The sequence below is a fragment of the Miniopterus schreibersii genome (assembly GCF_964146895.1).
Source record: "Miniopterus schreibersii genome assembly, chromosome: 14".
In the NCBI taxonomy this organism is placed as follows: Eukaryota; Metazoa; Chordata; class Mammalia; order Chiroptera; family Miniopteridae; genus Miniopterus; species Miniopterus schreibersii.
Window position 1 is genome coordinate 6622447 of NC_138114.1, and position 18347 is coordinate 6640793.

General features: G+C 44.1%; 1 protein-coding gene across 1 annotated transcript in view; it reads left to right on the top strand.

The window, feature by feature from the left end:
* CHAT (choline O-acetyltransferase) overlaps positions 1-18347 on the top strand; it is a gene marked incomplete at both ends in the record, with an annotated part of 53488 nt that overhangs the window by 11155 nt on the left and 23986 nt on the right. Inside the window, one exon of the mRNA XM_081158583.1 lies at positions 369-546. Within this exon, the coding sequence (XP_081014709.1) occupies positions 369-546 (178 nt within the window). The remainder of the gene's footprint in view (positions 1-368; positions 547-18347) is intronic.

Sequence of the window (18347 nt, forward strand, 5' to 3'; positions counted from 1 at the left end):
TTATAAGAGCAATGGCTGAGTCATAGGGTAAGCACATTTTTAGTTTTAATAGACACTGTCCTCCAAGTGGTTTTACCAATTTATACTCAGTTCCTCACAAACATAATGACTTTATATGAACTAAGAACCACAAAAGCACGTGTTCTCTTAGCTAAATTTAATCTGGACTCCTTTGAATTGGAGCAGCTTGGAGTCCAGCACAGTTGACAGAGTTGAGCTGGTCCCCAAATAGTGACAATTCAGAGCCACCACACACCTTGGGAGCCTTGAGCCTGAGCATCTCCGCCATTCTCAGATGCGAGGTTCAGTGAAGGCCTGCACCTTGGACCGGCGGCCATGAGTGACGTGTTTGACCTGTTTCCCCACAGTTCTTTGTCTTGGATGTTGTCATTAATTTCCGCCGTCTCAGTGAGGGGGATCTGTTCACTCAGTTGAGAAAAATAGTCAAAATGGCTTCCAGCGAGGACGAACGCTTGCCTCCGATCGGCCTGCTGACATCAGACGGGAGGAGCCAGTGGGCTGAGGCCAGGACAGTCCTCATGAAAGGTCAGCGGCGGCGCTCAGCTCATCTCCACGCCATCTCACCCTCATGCCCATTGGCTTTCCCTCCTCCAGGTTTGGGCACCATGCCTCATCCCCATTTGCCATCGCCCGGGGAGCTGAGGCCTCCCTCCAACTCAGGACCCGGTGGCAAATCTTGCTGCCGGCCAAGGTTTTTGGATGCTGAAGGCACCTTTGATACCCTCTTGTCTCCTCTGACAATACTCCAGCTTTCTGGGTGACGCTGGCTAGCCCTGGAATCCTGGGGTGTTGGGGAACACTGGGGACGGGAAGATTTCAAGCTGGAGGAAGGCTCACAGCAATTACACAGTTGTGTTTTACTCGTTGGCAGGGATGGTTCTCACATGAGGGGTCTGAGTCACTGGGAGAGCTGTCAGATGAGGATTTGGGGTGACGCTCACCTCTGGGAGGGTGGTTGGCTGCCTTCTTTATATGAATTTTCAGTCCTGAAACCTTTCATCGTTAAGCTGAAAGTTACCAAGCATCCCTATGAGAAATCCAGTTACAGTCTTAACATTTTTAAATCATCCTTCTGGAAACTACTTTTCAAATCCAAAGCCAGCTCTATTCCCAATGGATGGAGAGCCTCCCTTTCTTGCCTGTTAGAGACTCCTGGGTGAGCGGTGAGACCTCCGTGGCCTCCATCCGCCCCTCAGGCCTTCACCCGGCCAGGTGTCCATCTGGCCTCCCAGGGTCTGTAAGCTGAGGCCTGGGCTAGGCCTGGGAGTGTAAGAGACAGAGAACGAAGCCCCTCAGGCCCGCTAGATAGGAAGAGGGGGGAAGAGGGCGTGGGGAGCAGGTTCAAATACACGGCAACGGGACGTCTACCCATGTAAGACAACAGAGACAGCAGGTGCCAAATAAGTGCTTCGGGACTTCAGAGTGGGAAGGGAGCCCTCCTCCTTAGGAAGCTTTCAAAGGGCCTTGTTGGAAGAGGTGGAGATTGTACAAAGCCTATGACATGAGTGGGAGCAGCAGGAGGGGGGGAGCACACAGGCCGCCAGGCCGATTGTGGGCAAAGCCGACCGCCTGTGAGGAACATCTGCCCTGCCTTGCACCATGAGCAGAGCAGCCTGGCTGGCACGCACTGGGAGGGCGAGGAGGTAGTGGGGCCCGGCTCTCTGGCAACAGGCACTTGCATTTTCTGGTGCCTCTCCCTAGAAAGTTCTTCCCCAGGGCTGGCCGGCTCTTTGCACTATCCGGAGTTCAGCTCAGTTGTCACCGCCTCAGGACCTCCTTGAGCATCTCTCCCCATTATATCCTGTCACTGTGTCCTGTTTCCTCACGTTGATTGCATTTTTCACTCTCTGAAGTCAGCTTTTCATTGTCTGATTCATGCTCATGATGTGCCTCCCTCCCCCAGTCAGTAAGCCCGGGAGAGCGGGGCCCTGATCTGTTTGGTTTCACTTTCAACCTGTTGTGCTAAATACAGTAAGGCCCCAGTTATATTTGTTAAATAAAAGAATGAAGGGTTATTAAGGCTACTGGGCCCCACACTTATTTCCCACTTATGGATGAACTATTCTTTCATTCAAGTATTGGGCACCTGTGAATGCTTGGTTCTAAATCTGGGCTTGCACAGGCCACAGGGAAGTTTGAGAGCTGAGCCTGTCCTCACGGACCTAGCCACCAAGTTGGGGAATTAATAACATCATTTGAAAGTGAGTTAATTCCCTCAGTAGACTGTGGTGTAATCAAATCCCATCTTCTCCCCTCCAGGGACAGTGACAGGCATCAAAATAATTGCTTTGCTTCCAGTACGGTTTCCACTTTATTAGCAGGCCAGGCCAAGCCATCTCCCTGCAGGACTGCCAGGGATTGCCTTGAGGTCTCAGTGCTTGGGCTGCACTAATCGGAATTAATTTGTTAATGGCTCTTGATCTGGCTTTCTGAATGGAAGTGCTGTTTCTGTGGGAAGCGTGACAGAAAGGAGGGGGCGCATGCCTTCCATTTGGAAATCCGATTAATCCAGTTAGCACTGACTGTGGCATCCATGTGTCAGGAAACCAGTTCTTCCCAAAGCCCTCTTCTCTGGAGCAGCCCTTTTCCACAGAAGGCGAAAGGGGAAACCATTTAGGAAACAATTTCAGTATAAAAGTAAAAGGCTATGGTAGCGTGGGCTAGGGTTGAGAGGGGTGACGGAAAGACATGGGTGGCGTCTAGATATGTTTCAAGTAGAATAGGAAGTTAAAAGAAGTCAGAAATGTCCCTATGGCTTGGCTTTGAGCAACTGAATAGATGGTTGTTCTGTACACTGAGATGGGAGCCAGGTTGGGAAAGTGGCTATGAAATGGAGAAGTCCTTTCCAAGTATGTCAGATCTGAGATGCCTTGAGTCATCTAAGTGGAGACATCAAATTAGATCTATGTGTCTGGAACTCAAGAGAGAGGTCAGTACAGAGATATAAATTTGAGAGCCATCAGTACGTAAGTGATATTTTAAGTCACGGACCTGGATGAGATCATCTAGAAGCAGAAGAGCGGGGCCTCTGAGGTCAGGTAGAGAAAGATGTGAGGGCGTCGAGAAAGCAGCCCTGAAGTCAAGAGAAAACCAGATGAGTCACAATGACCCAAGATGGAGTGGAGAAGTGGCCAGCCACACCGAGTGCTGCTGAGAGCCCAGCGAAGAGTCACCGGCGACCTTCACAAAGGCCAGACCGGAGTAACGGGAAGAACAAATGCTTGTTGCTGATGGAAGTGGTCCAACAGCGGGAGGAAATTGTTGAGAAGGTCAATGAGCAGAATCAGTAAGTGTGGCTGACTCTTTTCAGACATTTTGGTATTAAAAAGAACAGAAAATGGGGGAGTTGCTGGAAGACAGACGATGGGGATCAAGAGAAGTGCTTAGTGGAAAACTTAAGGGCATGGTTGTCTGCAGACAAATACATGGAAATAAACCCATAAGGGAATTGTTAATGAGGAGAGAGGAGATAAATGGAGAGGTAAAATTCTTGCAAAGACAGAAGGAGATGGAACCCAGAGAATAAGAGGCCTTCAGTTGGTGCCAGGAAAATGGAAACCTGGACCCGAGGTCCATAGACTGTGCTGTGGTGGTGGAGCCATGGCCGTGAGCTGAGATGCAGAGGATGGGATCCTGCAGACCAAAGAGAACGCATGTGATAGTCTCTTGGAAGGTGGGGAAGAGAGCTTACTCATGAACTCGATAAGATATACGGACTGCGTTGAGCTCATATTTGAGGACTTGGGGGTCATACATTTAGGAAAAGCTAATTAGCATTGTTTTGCAATTTCCCCCCACAATGTTCAGCTCCTCAGGTTCAGGTAAGGAGGAGGTAGGTCACCAGGTTCGGCCAAGGTTAGTGAATTTGACTGAGGGAAAGGCGGGAAGGTGTGGCAAGGGAGCGGTTATAATGTTGGAATCTAAACTGAGTCTGCTAGGGCTGCCATAAAAAAGTACCACACATACTGAGTGACTTACACACAGACATTTATTTTCTCACAGATCTGGAGGCTACAGGGCCGAGATCAAGGTGTCAGCAGGGTTAGTTTCTTCTGAGGTCCCTCCTTTTGGCTTGAGGGTGGCTGTCTTCTCCCTGTGTCTTCACATGGTCTTTCCACTGTGTCCTAATCTCCTCTTCTTATAAGGACACCAGTCAAGTTGGATATGGTCCCATCCTAATGACCTCATTTTACCTTAATTACTTCAGTGAAGACTCCTCCACCTCCAAGTACAGCCCCATTCTGAGTTACTGGGGGTTAGGCCTTCAACTTAGGAATTTGGGGAGAACACAATTCAGCCCATGACAAGAGGGAAGTGAAAGACAGAGGTGGGTAATGGATAGAGGAAACACGTAGTGGGGATGTCAGTGACATGAGCCATGTGGCAGTGGGGATAACAGAGTGTGTGAACCAAAAGGTCACGAGTATGGTCAGAAGATTGGATGCTTGAAACTGAGATTTCAGGGGGTGTCAGTTCCTGGTAGTGATGAGTTCCCAGGTTGATTGCGGGAGTGGGTGCTGAGGTTAGACTGCCAATGTTGGGAGTCAAGGGTCTAAGAGAGGAGGATTTGGGCGGGGTTATCCACACAGGCATTGAAGCCACCAGGACAATGTTGGGAGTCGTGATGGGGAGGAGGAAGGTGAGCCGGGGGCCCAGACCTGCATGGTGGTGAGTTGTGAGAAGGTTGGTGGGACACAGCAGTAAGGAGGGTGGCGGTGATGGGAAGATAAAAGTCTAGCAGCTGCAGCTCCCTAGGGAAAGGGGGAGAGGAGTCACTTAGGAGTGGGAACCGGGAGAAGAAAGCCTCCTACCTGACCTGGCCCGGTACTTGGGCGTCAAGGAAGAGAGTCTGAAAGGGCCCGGGGACATGTAACCTTTGGGGATGCCACCCTTCAGTTGAGGCAGAAGGTGAACAGAGAATGCTTTCAGAAGAGGTTAACGATGCAGGGGGACCAACCACCACTAGTCAGGCATCATGAAGGGTTCAGGAAGGAGGAAAGGAGAGGGGGTGAGGCCTGAGCCCTTGCAGGGTACCCTGGAGCACTGGAGCATGGGAGTGCCAACAACAGCCCCGGGGACAGTGGTCATCATTGCAAACAATACTCCCACATCCTTAACTCCTGGGAAGCTACTCTCTCCTCATTCCAGGAATGCCTGCCTGGCTGTGGTTATGGGGAGGGGGACATCTTTCCAGCCCATAGCAGTATCACAACTAACACCATGGTGTGGGTGTTTTTCAGGGCATCTCTGCTGAAGGCCCAAGATCTCCACCTCCCTTCCTGGGACTGGGCAGAGACCAGTGCCCGTGGCCATGGGCCCAGGCAGCTATTGTTCTGCAGGAGGTCCCACCAAGCTGAGATCAAGTGAAACCTGCCCCTAAACTCTCATAGGGTCAACTGAGGCCCAGCGGGGCAATTGATGTCATTAACCCTCTCTTCTCAAGAAAAAAGGTGGCCCACCCCACCCCCTGCCAGGCTGGCTCCCTCTGTGAGACCCCAGGCTCCTAGCCCAGCCTCCCTGCTACACCATTGAAAGGGCAGAGCTCACAGAGGTCTAGTGATACCACCATGGCACAGCCCACAATCAGTGGGGCCAGATGCCTGCTACAAAGCCCATGCCCTCCCTCTGGGCCAGTATTCCCACGCCTCTGCAGCCCCTCCCACAGCGCTTCTCACAGAGCTCGCTAGGAGTGCAGTACACAACCCTGTGTGCGTTGTCCCTGCCATTGGTAGCCTGGTCACCCACAGCCAATGCTGGGAGCTGTTGTGGGGGGTCAGGGCTACAAGCCCCACCAGGACCATCACTTCAGTCTTTTTTAGGGAGACAGGGCTAAAGACAATTGTTAGAACACGAGTGGACAGGATAAAACCAAAGGAGTATCTTCAAAATGAGTTCTGAGGGCATTTGGGGGCCTTACCTCTCTGCCCATTGTAGCCCAGGAGGGCTTCCTCTGCCAACTGAGTCTTGAAACTCATGCCAACTGACATTCATGTTACTGGGGTCGGCCAGTGACATCAGGGTTCTCTAGTGAGCTCCTTAAAAAAAAAAAAAAAAAAAAAAAAAAAAGACCATAGAACAGATCCTTCAGTCCCAGTGGTTTTCCAGTGGGACAAGGTGAGGCCCAGGAATCTGCGTTTTAAGCACCATCATGTGCAGCCTGGGTTGGGACCCCCTTGCTCAAATGTGAGCTGCTTCTGTGCGTGGACATTCCCCTTGATGTTGGGCCCTGTCCTGGGCACTTTCTGTCCCTTGTTGCTTTAGGTCCTCACTATAGCCCATGAGGGGTATTTCATCCCCATGGAACGGAAGAGGCTGTGTCTCCCACAGGTTGAGGGAACTCCACCCTTAGAGGTGTCAGCTGAGGAGCTAGGATTGACCCACAGGTATCTGTGTCCCAAGTGTGAGATCTGCAGGGCCTGGCAGGCAGGCATAAGATTTAGGGCCTCAGGAGGAATGTTCATATCCTCTCAGGACCTTCTTCCCCAGCAAGCTGTGGCTTTCTGAACCCAGGAGGAGCCAACACTGTTATCCTGGTTTGGAAATTTAATTAGACACTCGGCCCTGAGTCTGGAAGACTACAGCACTTGTCAATTTATATGAAAAGGATAGCCAGCTCGGAGAGCCCCCGGCCCCCACCTGCTGGCTTTCCTGGGTGCTGCTGTGGAGGTCCTGCCAACAGACTCGAGGCAGATGCCTCCGTTTACACAGACCCGTAAATATTTATCCCCAGCAGCCAATCAGAGCTGAGGCCCTGCTTTCCAGGAGGGAGCTGACAGGAGGTGGCTGCCTCTGCAGAAGGCCTCTGTCACAGTTTACAAGAACCACTCGGGATGGGGCATTTACTATTTAAATATTGTCATCCAGAGATAAGCGAGTCTGCTGATTTTAAAACCAATTACACATTAACAGCTTCTCTGATTTAATTGCCCCAGAAATACCTCCTGGGCTCTTGAGGCCGAATGCTGCTTTCTTTCTTGGGGGGAGGTGAGGCTTGAGCCAATGCCTCCTTCCCACAGTGGATGCATGAAGACTTTCATGGACCAGAGCATCCAGCCAGGAAGAGGCCCGTGGTCTAGGGCAAGACGGCTGGCCTTAACCTGACGTCCCCGTTGTCCCCTGGAACCTGGCTCCTTAGATTAGGATATGAAGATGGCAGCCCCTCCCTGTGGACAGGACCAAGGACAGCTCAGCTGCAAAGCAGTGGTCTGGTGCCTGGCACACAGAGGGCGTTTGCTAAATGATAAGTTTTATTAGATTTGGGGAAGCAGCCTCTCTGGAAAAATCTGGTAAACTGAAACTAGGCATCTGTTGAATGGGCACTGTCCATGCAGTCAGTGACAGTGGCCCGTGGCCCTAGGCTGAATGGCCTGACCTTTGGTGGAACCCTAACCTTTATTAACTCTGGGGTGCTCTTCTGCTTCCCTCAGGTCCCCCACATACCACATGCCCTGTGTGCATGGGCTACAGACACTTCTCTTCTTTCATTTTGCCCTGGTTGCCGTCTTCCTGGCCCTCACTTTCCATGAAATTCTGGGCGGCACAGGGGTATTTGGGGTAGAAGGCAGCTGGGAGACGTTTTGGGTTTTGGTATCTCCTACCTTTCTTTACTAGCCACCTCTCCCCTGATTCCAGAAGTAGGGTAGCTCCTCACACCTGCTTTTGTGGGAAGTGTGGTTAGAACACAGAGGAAGGAGGATTCTTGGCTCATGAGTTCTTTTTTTAAAAATTAAATTACTGTAAACATATTTGGAGATAATTGCAGATGCATGTGCACTTGTAAGAAATAATCTTGACTGTACCCTTTCCCCACCCAGTGCTAACATTTTGCCAAACTCTAGTACAACATCAGGACCAGATGTCCACACTGAGGCAGTTAAGATATAGGGCAGTCTTTTCTATTCCCACAAAGACCCCAAGTGTGACCCTTTATAGCCACACCCACTTCCTCCCGCCCCCTCCCCTCCTTAGCTCCGGGCAACCGCTAACCTGTACGATTTCAAGAACGTTCCATAGATGGAATTAAACCGTCTAACCTTCCGAGACCGGCTTTTTCTTCACCCAGCATCGTTCTCGGGAGGCGCATCAGGTTGTGTGTGCAGCGCTTCGCTCCTGTCCTGCGGCCCAGGTACAAATGCAGCACAGAGGCAATGCGACCATTCGCATGCTGAAGGAGGTCTCGTTCTTCCTTCATTTTGACTGTTACAGATAAAGCTGCTATGAACGTATATGTATAGGTTTTTGTGTAATCATAAGTATTTATTTCGGGAAAAATGCCCAGGAATAAAATCGCTAGGTCATGTGATACCTGCATGTTAATTTTTTGACGAAACTGCTGACATATTTCCAGAGGGACTGCACGATTTCACATGCCCCTCAGCGGCCGACGAGCCGGTCACTTTTTCCGTGTCATCAGCATTTGGTTTGTTGCTGTTTTTTATTTCAGCCGTTCTGTTAGGTCTGTATCGATATCTTATTGTAGCTTTAATTTACGTTTCTCCTAATGATTGACGGCGCTGAATGTCTTCACGTGCTGATTTCCACCTGTATATCCTTTTTGGTGAAATATCATTTCACGTCTTTTGTTCATTAACTAATTGGGTTGTTTGGGTTCTTGTCTATTTGTTTGTTTGACTGTGAGTTCTAAGAGTTGTTTATATATTCCTTACTAACCCTTTATTGGATATGTGGTTTTATATTTTCTCCTAATCTGTAGCTTATCTCCTCATCTTCCTAATAGAATGTTTCACTGAGCAAATGTTTTAATTTTGATGAAGTTCAACTTATCAAATTTCCTTTTTATGGTTCTCCTTTTGGTGTCAAGTTTAGGGATTCTTTGCCTAGCCTTAGATCCCAGCGCTTTTCTTTTTTATTTTTCCTAAAAGTTTAAAATATTACATTGTACATTTAAATTGATGATCCATTTTGAATTAGTTTTCTACAAATTGTGAGACTTATGTCCAGGCTTTTTATTTGTGTATTTATTTTTTGCCTATGGGTGTATGATTGCTCTAGCAACATTTGTTGGAAAGGCCCTCCTTTCTTCAATGAATTACCTTTACACCTTTACACAAATCAGTTGGGGATATTTATGTGGGTTTATTTGAGGTTTTTCTATTTTCTTTCATTGGTCCATGTATTGAGCTCTCTGCCAGTACCACATATTCTTGGTTATGTAGCTGTATAACATCTTGAAATTGGATATACTGATTTCTCCAGCTTTGTTCTTTTTCGTAATTGTTTTAGCTATTCTAGCTCCTTTACCTTTCTACATAGACTTTAGAATAATCTTGTCTATATATATATAAAAAGTCTTGCTGGGATTTTGATGGGAGTTCTGTTGAACCTGTATATAAATTTGGGAGGACTGACATCTCTGTTGAGTCTTCTGATATCTGAACACAGTGTATCTCTCCCTTTACTTAGACCTTCTTTGATTTATTTCATTAGTATTTTGTAGTTTCAGCATACAACTCCTATACAATCTTGCTAGATTTACACCAAAATGTTTCATTTGTTTTGATTGTAAAAGGCATTGTATTTTTAATTTTGGTGTTCACGTGTTTGTCACATACAATTGATTTCCATATGTTTATCTTGTATCCTGCAAACTTGTTGAACTCATTTATTAGTTGTAGGAGAGTTGAGTTTTTTTGGTAGATTCCCTAGAATTTTCTACATAAACAATCATGTCATGTGAACATAGGGGTAGGAGTTTTTCCCCTTTCTGATTTGTATTCCTCCTATTCCCTTTTCTTGCCTTATTGCATTGGCCAGAACTTCTGGCACTATGTTGAACAGCATTGGCAAATGTTGGTGGTATCCTTTCTTGTTCCTGATCTCAGGGGGCAAGCACGCAGTCTTTCACCTTTAAGTATGATGTCAGCTAAAGGCTTTTCTATAGATGCTCTTTATGAAGTTGAGAAAGTTCCCATCTATTCCTAGTTGTCTGCGATTTCATCATGAGTAGATATTGAAATCTGTCAAATACTTTCACTGCCTCAGTTGATATAATCAAAGATTTTTTTGCAGTCTGTTAATATGATGGATTACATTGATGGGTTCTCTAATATTGAATTAGCCTTGGGTCCCTGGAACAAGGCCCACTTAGTCATGGAGTATAACTCTTTTTATATGTTGCTTAATTCTATTTGCTTATATATTGCTTAGTATTTTTGCATCTATATTCATGAGGATTACTGGTCCATAGTGGTGTGTGTGTGTGTGTGTGTGTGTGTACTTTGTCTTGTTTTAGTGTCAGGGTGACACTGGGTTCATAAACTGAATCAGGAAGTGTTTCCTCCTCTTATAATATCTGAAAGAAATTGTGTATACTGGTGTTAATTCTTCCTTAAATGTTTGGTAGAATTCTCCGGTGCAACCATCTGGGCCTGAAAATTTCTTTTTTGGAAGTTTTAAACTTACAAATCCAATTTCCTTAATAGTTATAGAATTGTCCAAATTTTATATTTTATATTTGGTGTATTATAGTAGTTTATACTCTTCAAAGGACTGGTCCATTTCAGTTAAGTTGTCAAATTTATGCCGGTAGAGTTGTTCAGCATGTTTCCTGAGTATCTTTCAATGTACGCAGGGTCTATAACGATAGCTCTTTTATCCTGATTTGTCTTTTCTCTCATTTGTTTTTGTTGTGAGACTTGCTAGAAGTTTGATTGATCTTTTAAAGGAACCAGCTTTCTTCTCACTGATTTTCTATTTTTTGTTCATTTTGTTTCCAGTGTCATCGATTTCCTTCCTCCTGCCCACTTTGTGTTTATTTTGTCGTCTTTTCCTGGGTTCTTGAGGCCAGAGCTCATATTATTCATACGAGACTCTCCCTCTTGTCTGATGTCAACATTTGTGTGCCCCTCTTTCTCTCAACAATGTGTCAGCTGTGCCTCACTAATTTCAACAGGGTGCGTTTTTATTTTCATTCATTTCCATTTTTAGAAAACTTTCTTTAAGACTTCCCCTTTGACCCACGGGTTATTTGGAAGAGTGTTGTTGAGTTTTCAAATATTTGGAACTTTTTCTACTATTTATTTTTACTTTGATTCCAGCAGCCAGAGAACACATTTGGTAGGATCTCAGTTCCTTTCCATTTGTTAAGGGTGTTTTATGGCTTAGGATATGGTCTACCCTGGCATATATATTCCGTGGGAACTTGAAAAGAATGTGTGTTCTGCTGTTGTTGTGTGGAGTGTTCTATAAATGCCAATTAGATGTTGGTGATCGATTGTGTTGTGGAGTTTTTCCATATCCTTGCTGACTTTCTGTCTAGTTTTCCATCAATTATCGAGAGAGAGTTCTGAGGTCTCCAAATGCAATTGTGGATTTGTCTATTTCTCCCTTCAGTCCTGTCAGTTTTTGCTTCACATGTTTGCGGTGTGTTTGATGTATACACATTTAGAAGTGTTACATCTTCTTGGTATTTTTTTACATGTAATACCTGTGGTAATTTTCTTTGCTCTGAAGTTTACTTAATTTAATATTAATATAACCACTCTTGCTTTCTTTTGATTAATGTTTGCTTGATACATCTTTTTTCCTTTCTTTTACTTTCAACCAACCTATATCATTATTTTTTATGTGAGTTTCTTGTAGATAGCATATACCTGGGGCATGCTTTTAATCTACTTTGTCAATTTCTGTCAATGTAATTATTGACATGCTGGGGTTTAATGCTGGCATTTTATTATTTTGTTTTCTCTTTCAGTTCTTGCTTTCTTTTCCCTGCCTTCCTGTGGGTTGCCTGAACATTTTTTAGAACTCAATTTACATTTATCTGCAGTGTTTTCAGTGTATCTGTGTGTATAGCTTTTTTCAGTGGTTTCTACAGGTTTTAGTTTACATATAATTTTTCATAGTCTACTGGTGTTAAAATGTTGTTACTTCTAGTGAAGTGTAGAAAGTTTACCATGCTTTGCCTCCCTTTACTGTCCTCCATTTATATTGCAATTGTCTTAAATATTTCCTCTAATATAAATTTAAAACCACATTTGGCAGTGTTATATTTTTTGCTTCAACAGTGAAATATAATTTAAAAAACTCAAAAAAAGAATGAAAATTTGTTTACTAAGATTGCTGGTGAGAAATTCTCTTAGCATTTTTATGTCCCTTTATTCCTGGAGGGTACTGTGCTGGATGTAGAATTCTGGGGTGATGCTTCTTTCCTTTCAGCACTTGAGAATGGTCCCACCACTTCCCACCAGCCTTCATGGTTTCTGATGAGAAATATGCTATAATTTGAATTGTTTTTGTTTTTCTCTACAAGTAAAGTGTCAGTTCTCTTTCTGCTCTCAAGACTTTTTTTCTTTGTCTTTAGTTTTCAGAAGTTTGACTTTAATATGCCTTGGTGTAGATTTCTTTGTTTTTGTTTTTGTTTTTTGTTTTTTAATATGTCTTTATTGATTTCAGAGACAGGAAGGGAGAGGGATAGAGAGATAGAAACATCAATGATGAGAGACAGTCATTGATTGGCTGTCCCCCACTGGGGATCGAGCCCATAACCCAGGCATGTGCCCTGACCGGGAACTGAACAGTGATCTCCTGGATCTTAGGTCGATGCTCAACCGCTGAGCCATGCTGGCCAGGTGGTGTGGATTTCTTTGAATTTATTCTTTTGATATTAGTGAGCTTCTTGAATCTTTAGATTTATACCTTTTGCCCAGTCTGGGAAGTTTCCAGCCATTATTTCTATTAGCACTTTCCTGTCCTGTTAGATCTTTTGTCCCACAGATCCCTTAGGCTCTGTTGTTTTTTAATAGTATATTTTGTGTTCAGGTTGGCTAATTTCTATTGCTTTCTCTCCAAGTTCACATATTCTTTTCTCTGCCCCCTACATTCTGCTGGTGAGCCCATCCACTGACCTGTTCATATTGGCTATTATATTTCTTAATTCTAAAATTATCATTTATTATCTTTACTTTTTATCTTTCAAAAAAATTTTATTGAATTTATTGGGGTGATATTGGTTAATAAAATCATATAGGTTTCAGGTGTACAATTCTGTACCACATCATCTGTATATTGTATCGTGTGCTCACCACCCCAAGTCAAGTCTCCTCCATCACCATTTATCCCCCTTGGCCCTATTCTACCTGCTCCGCGGTTATTGCACTGGAGCCTTTGCTCCTCAAACATAAGCTTGGAGCTGGGAATTCACTTCTGATTGTATGATGCTGTACAGGGGTTGGGATGTAGAGTGGGGTCGTGTCTCAGTGTTTTCTACCCATTTTGATGTGGGTATTCTCTCATTTACCCGTTAAGCAGGAGTCACTCAGCTAGATTCTGGACTTCTTTCGGAAGGAATGGCTTTGCTGTTTCTGTAGATTCAACGTGTCTGTTGCAGGAGGTGAATTCCGGAGCCTCCTCTCTTGCCATCTTGGACTGGACTCTGTAACTACAGTATTTTAAATGCTCAGGAAAGAAGACTCAGTATTTTTGGGACCTCCCAGGTATACTGGGCATTCTCTATCCTTTCTCATGTTCTAGGAGATGTGTACAATTTTTTTTATATGTCCATTTTATTTCAGCCCTTCAATTGAAAGGTGTGGTGTTTTTTTTTCAGTTGAGAATTTTGATTTTCACAATTTAGCAGTCAAGTTTTGATTGTTGAGAATTCTTTCTTGTTCTTTGATGACTCCTTGTAACTGGAGTCAGTTTTACTTTAAACAGTTTTCTTCTCTCTCTCTCTGTCTCTCTCTCCCCCCACACATACAAACACACTCACTGGAATCAAAGGAAGGTTTTGTGACATTATTTGCTGTGATTTTGTTTTTTCCGCATTCGGTTTTGATTGACTTAGTTGTTACCATTATGCCCTTGGTCTTCTTAAAACATCTCTGCTTTTTTATTTTCTATTTATTTTCCATAAGTGAAGAGCTACATGTTTCATGTAGGTTGCTAACTTTATTTTTACCTTTCAGATAACTTCTCAGTTTTCATGGCCTATTCTTCTTCCGGGCTCCTGTGTGGCGTTCCCTCAGATTCAGTACCTGTGCTTTCACCTCCTCAGTCTTTTTCCGGGGGAGCCATCTGATTCACTGCAGGTGTCAGTTACCACAAAATGCCAGTGTCTCTCCAATCCTCTCTTTCATCTTGATCTCCCCTCCTGAGCTTCAGACCCACACATCAGCTGACTCCTGGAGATCTCTGCATGTTCCACAGACACTTCAGGCACAAAATGTCCAAGACCTCTCTTACTCTCTTTTTAAAATTTATTTTTATTTTTTATTGAAATTATTGGGGTGACATTAGTTAACAAAATTATATATGTTTCAGGTGTACAATTCTATAACACATCATCTGTATATTGTATTGTGTGTTCACCACCCCATGTCCAGTCTCCTTCCATCACCATTTATTTCCCTTTACCCTCTTATACCTCCCACACTCTCCCTTTCCCCCGGGAAATCACCATGCTGTTGTTTGTGTCTATGAGTTTTTTTCTTAATCCCTTCACCTTTTTCATCACCCAGTCCCTCAAACTCTCTCTCCTCTGACGGCTTTCAGTCTGTTCTCTGTATCCATGAGTCTGTTTCTCTGTATCTATGAGTCAGTTGTTACTTCACATTTTTCATTTCTGATTTTATGTATTTGGATTCTCTCTCTCTCCATGAGTCTGGTTATAGTTTTATCAATCTTGTCTTTACAAAGAACCAGATCTTGGTTTCATTGATCTTTTGCATTGTTTTCTTAGACACTATTTTGTTTAGTTCTGCTCTGATCTTCATTATTTCCTTTCTTCTACTCACTTTGGGGTTTGTTTGTTGTTCTTTTTCTAGCTCCTTTAAGTGTAAAGTTAGATTGTTTATTTGAGATTTTTTTTGCTTCTTCAGGTAGGCCTATAATGCTATGAATTTCCCTCTTAGGACTGCTTTCTCTGTGTCTCATAGATTTTGGGTTGTTGTGTTCTCATTTTCATTTGTTTCAAGGTATCTTTTGATGTCTCCCTTGATCTCATTATTAGCCCATTCATTGTTTAGTAACATGCTATTTAGCCTCCATGTGTTTGTGTGCTTTTCAGTTTTTTTCTTGTGATTGATTTTTAGTTTCATACCATTATGGTCAGAGAAGATGCTTAATAAGATTTCAATCTTCTTAAAATTTATTGAGACTTGTTTTGTGACCTAATATGTGTTTTGTTCCAGAAAATGTTTCATGTTCACTTGAAAATAATGTATATTCTCCTGCTTTGGGGTGAAATGCTCTGAAGATATCAATGAAAGCCATCTAATCTAGTGTGTCATTAAAGGTAGCTATTTCTTTATTGAATTTCTGTCTGTAGATCTATCCATTGATGCTAATGAGGTGTGAAAATCTCCTACTATGCCTCTATTACTGTCAACCCCTCCCTTTATATCCATCAAGATTTGATTTATATATTTAGGTGCTCCTGTGTTGGATGCGTAAATGTTTACAAGGTTTATGTCCTCTTACTGGATTGATACCTTTGTCATTATGTAGAGTCCTTCTTTGTCTATTATTATAGCCTTTGTTTTAGAGTCTATTTTGTCATATATAAGTATTGCTACCCCAACTTTTTTTCATTTTTATTTGCATGAAATATTTTTTTCCTTCCCTTTACTTTGTGTGTATCTTTTATTCTGAGGTGGGTCTCTTGTAAACAGCATACATGGATCTTGTTTTTTTATCTATTCAGCTACCCTATCTGTTTTGATTGGAGCACTTAAGCCATTTACATTTAAATTGATTATTGATAGGAACATAATTCTTGCCATTTTATTCTTTATAACTATGCTCATCCTCCCCTTCCTCCTCCTCCTTGTCTTCTTCTTCTTCATTGTCTTCAGCTTCAAGAAGACCCTTTAACATTTCTTCTAATAGTGGTTTGGTGGTAGTTAATTCATTTAGCTTTTTCTTTTCTGGGAAGCTCTTTATTTCTCCTTCAATATTAAATTAAAGCCTTGCTGGGTAAAGTAGTTTTGGTTGTGGGTCCTTGCTTTCATCACTTTAAATATTTTTTGCCAGTCCCTTCTGGCCTGAAATGTTTCTGTTGAGACATCAGCTGACAGTCTTATGGGAACTCCCTTGTAGGGAACTTAGTCTCTTTTTCTTGTTGCTTTTAAGATTTTCTCTTTGTCTTTAACCTTTGTCATTTTCATTATGATGTGTCTTGCTGTGGGCCGTTTTGGGTTAATCTTGTTTGGGATTCTCTGTGCTTCCTGGACTTGTATGTCTTTTTGTTTCAACAGGTTAGGGAAGTTTTTAGTCATTAGTTCTTCACATAGGTTCTCAATTCCTTGCTCTCTCTCTTCGCCTCCTGGTACCCCTATAATGTGGATGTTGTTGTGCTTCATGTTGTCCTAAAGGTCCCTTAAACTATCCTCATTTTATAAAATTCTTTTTCTTTTTGCAGCTCTGATTGGGTGTTTTTTCCTACCATGTCTACCAAACAGCTGATTCAACCCCTGTTTCATTTAACCTACTGTTTATTTCTTTTAGTGTATTCTTCATTTTGTCTATTTTATTCTTCATTTCTGACTGGTTCTTTTTTTATGGTTTCTGTGTTCTTTTACATGCTTTTGAAGTTCTCACTAAGTTTCTTGAGCATCCCTATAACCATTTTTAAAAAAACTCTATATCTGGTAAATTGTTTGCCTCCATTTCATTTATCTCCTTTTCTGGAGATTTTTTCTGTTCTTTTGGGGTATGTTTTTTGTCTCCCTATTTTGGCTGCCTCTGTGTTTGATTCTATGTATTAGGTAGATCTGCTCTGTCTCCTAGTCTTGGTAGGGTAGCCTTATGTAGTAGGTGTCCTATGGGACCCAGTTGAGTTAAGTGATCTAGGAATGTCCCTTCTGTTGGTTTTGTGAGCCCTCCTGTTGTAATTGGGTCTTGATTTCCATTCACACGTGTAGTCAACCCTCAGGCTGGCTGACTCTGAAGATCGACCCTGACTACAGTGTATAAGCTCTTGTGCAGGTACTGAGCACATGAAGCAGAATTCACCTCAGCAGGGTCTGGTTCCTGCCGAGATCTTCCTTTGGATATTCTGCTTGTGAAGCTAATTGGATCCTGTTCTGATGTTGTCTGAAGCTGGCAACTGAGTGTGATGGTTTGGGGGTTTCTTGGGAGGGACTCTGGTGCATGTCATTGTCAGATGCGGCCTATGACTGGCCCTGGGCAAACTGTTAGGAACTACAAGGCCATCCACAGTTTTTTACTACCTCTCCTGGGCCTAGCTATGTGTGGAAAAGATCAAGTTGCACACCAAGGCTGCCTTCCACCAGTACTGAGCCCAGGGGCAGGTAAGCAAAAGGCCCAAGGCACCCCAAGATCTGCCTTTGCCTGCCTCATCTTGCCAGCTGCCTGTTAGGTTCAGTCACTTAAAGAGCCCCTGGCTGTACTAGATTTGTATAAGGTGGGTTCTTAGTGAGTCACCAGGTAGTGGCAAGTAGTGTTCACCAATTGATACAGGTTCAAACTTGATGCCAGTGCTGGGGTCTGAGGCCATTCAGCAAAAGTCCCAAGGTATAACAAGTCTAACTGTCACCCACCAAGTGCCCAAGTGTGGTGGGTCAGGGTCTCATGGAGTCATCAGGGTAAGGCTAGCAGAGTTTATCAGGCCAAACAGACCAAGATTTACCTGCGTAAAGGGAGAGCTTTGTACCAGATGGGTATGTGAGGGGAAAATGGTCCCTGTCCTAGAGCCACACAACTCAGTCTGTCCAAGATTCTGATGGGACCTCCTGGAAAATTTGAGCTCAGTAGGAAAGGGCCATCAGGAATCAGGAGGGTAGGGCTAGTGGATATCCTGTGAGGAGGAGGCACCAGTCAGACTGTGACATGGGCATGGCCCCTGCCTCACATCCACACAACTCAGTCTGTCTCAGAGTCTGCCTCAACTTTCTTTAGGGTCAGAACTTGGCAGGGGAGGGTCACCAAGAGTTGGGAAGGTGGGTCTTCCAGTAGCCCAGAGGATGGTTCTATTGGATCTTCTGTGAGGGAGCTGCACCAGTCAGGCTAATACGAAGGTGGGGGGAATGGCTCCTGCCCCAGAGCCACACAACTCAGTTACTGACGACCCCTAAGTCTGCTGAGACCTCTACATCAGGCAGCTGACTCCTCCTCAGGGTGTGAGCTTGGCTGTGTCGGGCAACAAGGAGTCCAGAGGGTAGGAATATTGCCTTCCTTCATGCTGATGCCATAAGGAGGGGAATGCTCCACCCAAGAAAGATGGCATCTGCTATGTGGGAGAGGGACTCAGCACAGGGATTCTGGCAGGTGTCCTTTCAGCTCTGTCCCCAGAGCCACCAACCCCAGTCTCTGCTCACGTGACTGTAGTTCACTGTGTGTTGGACCTT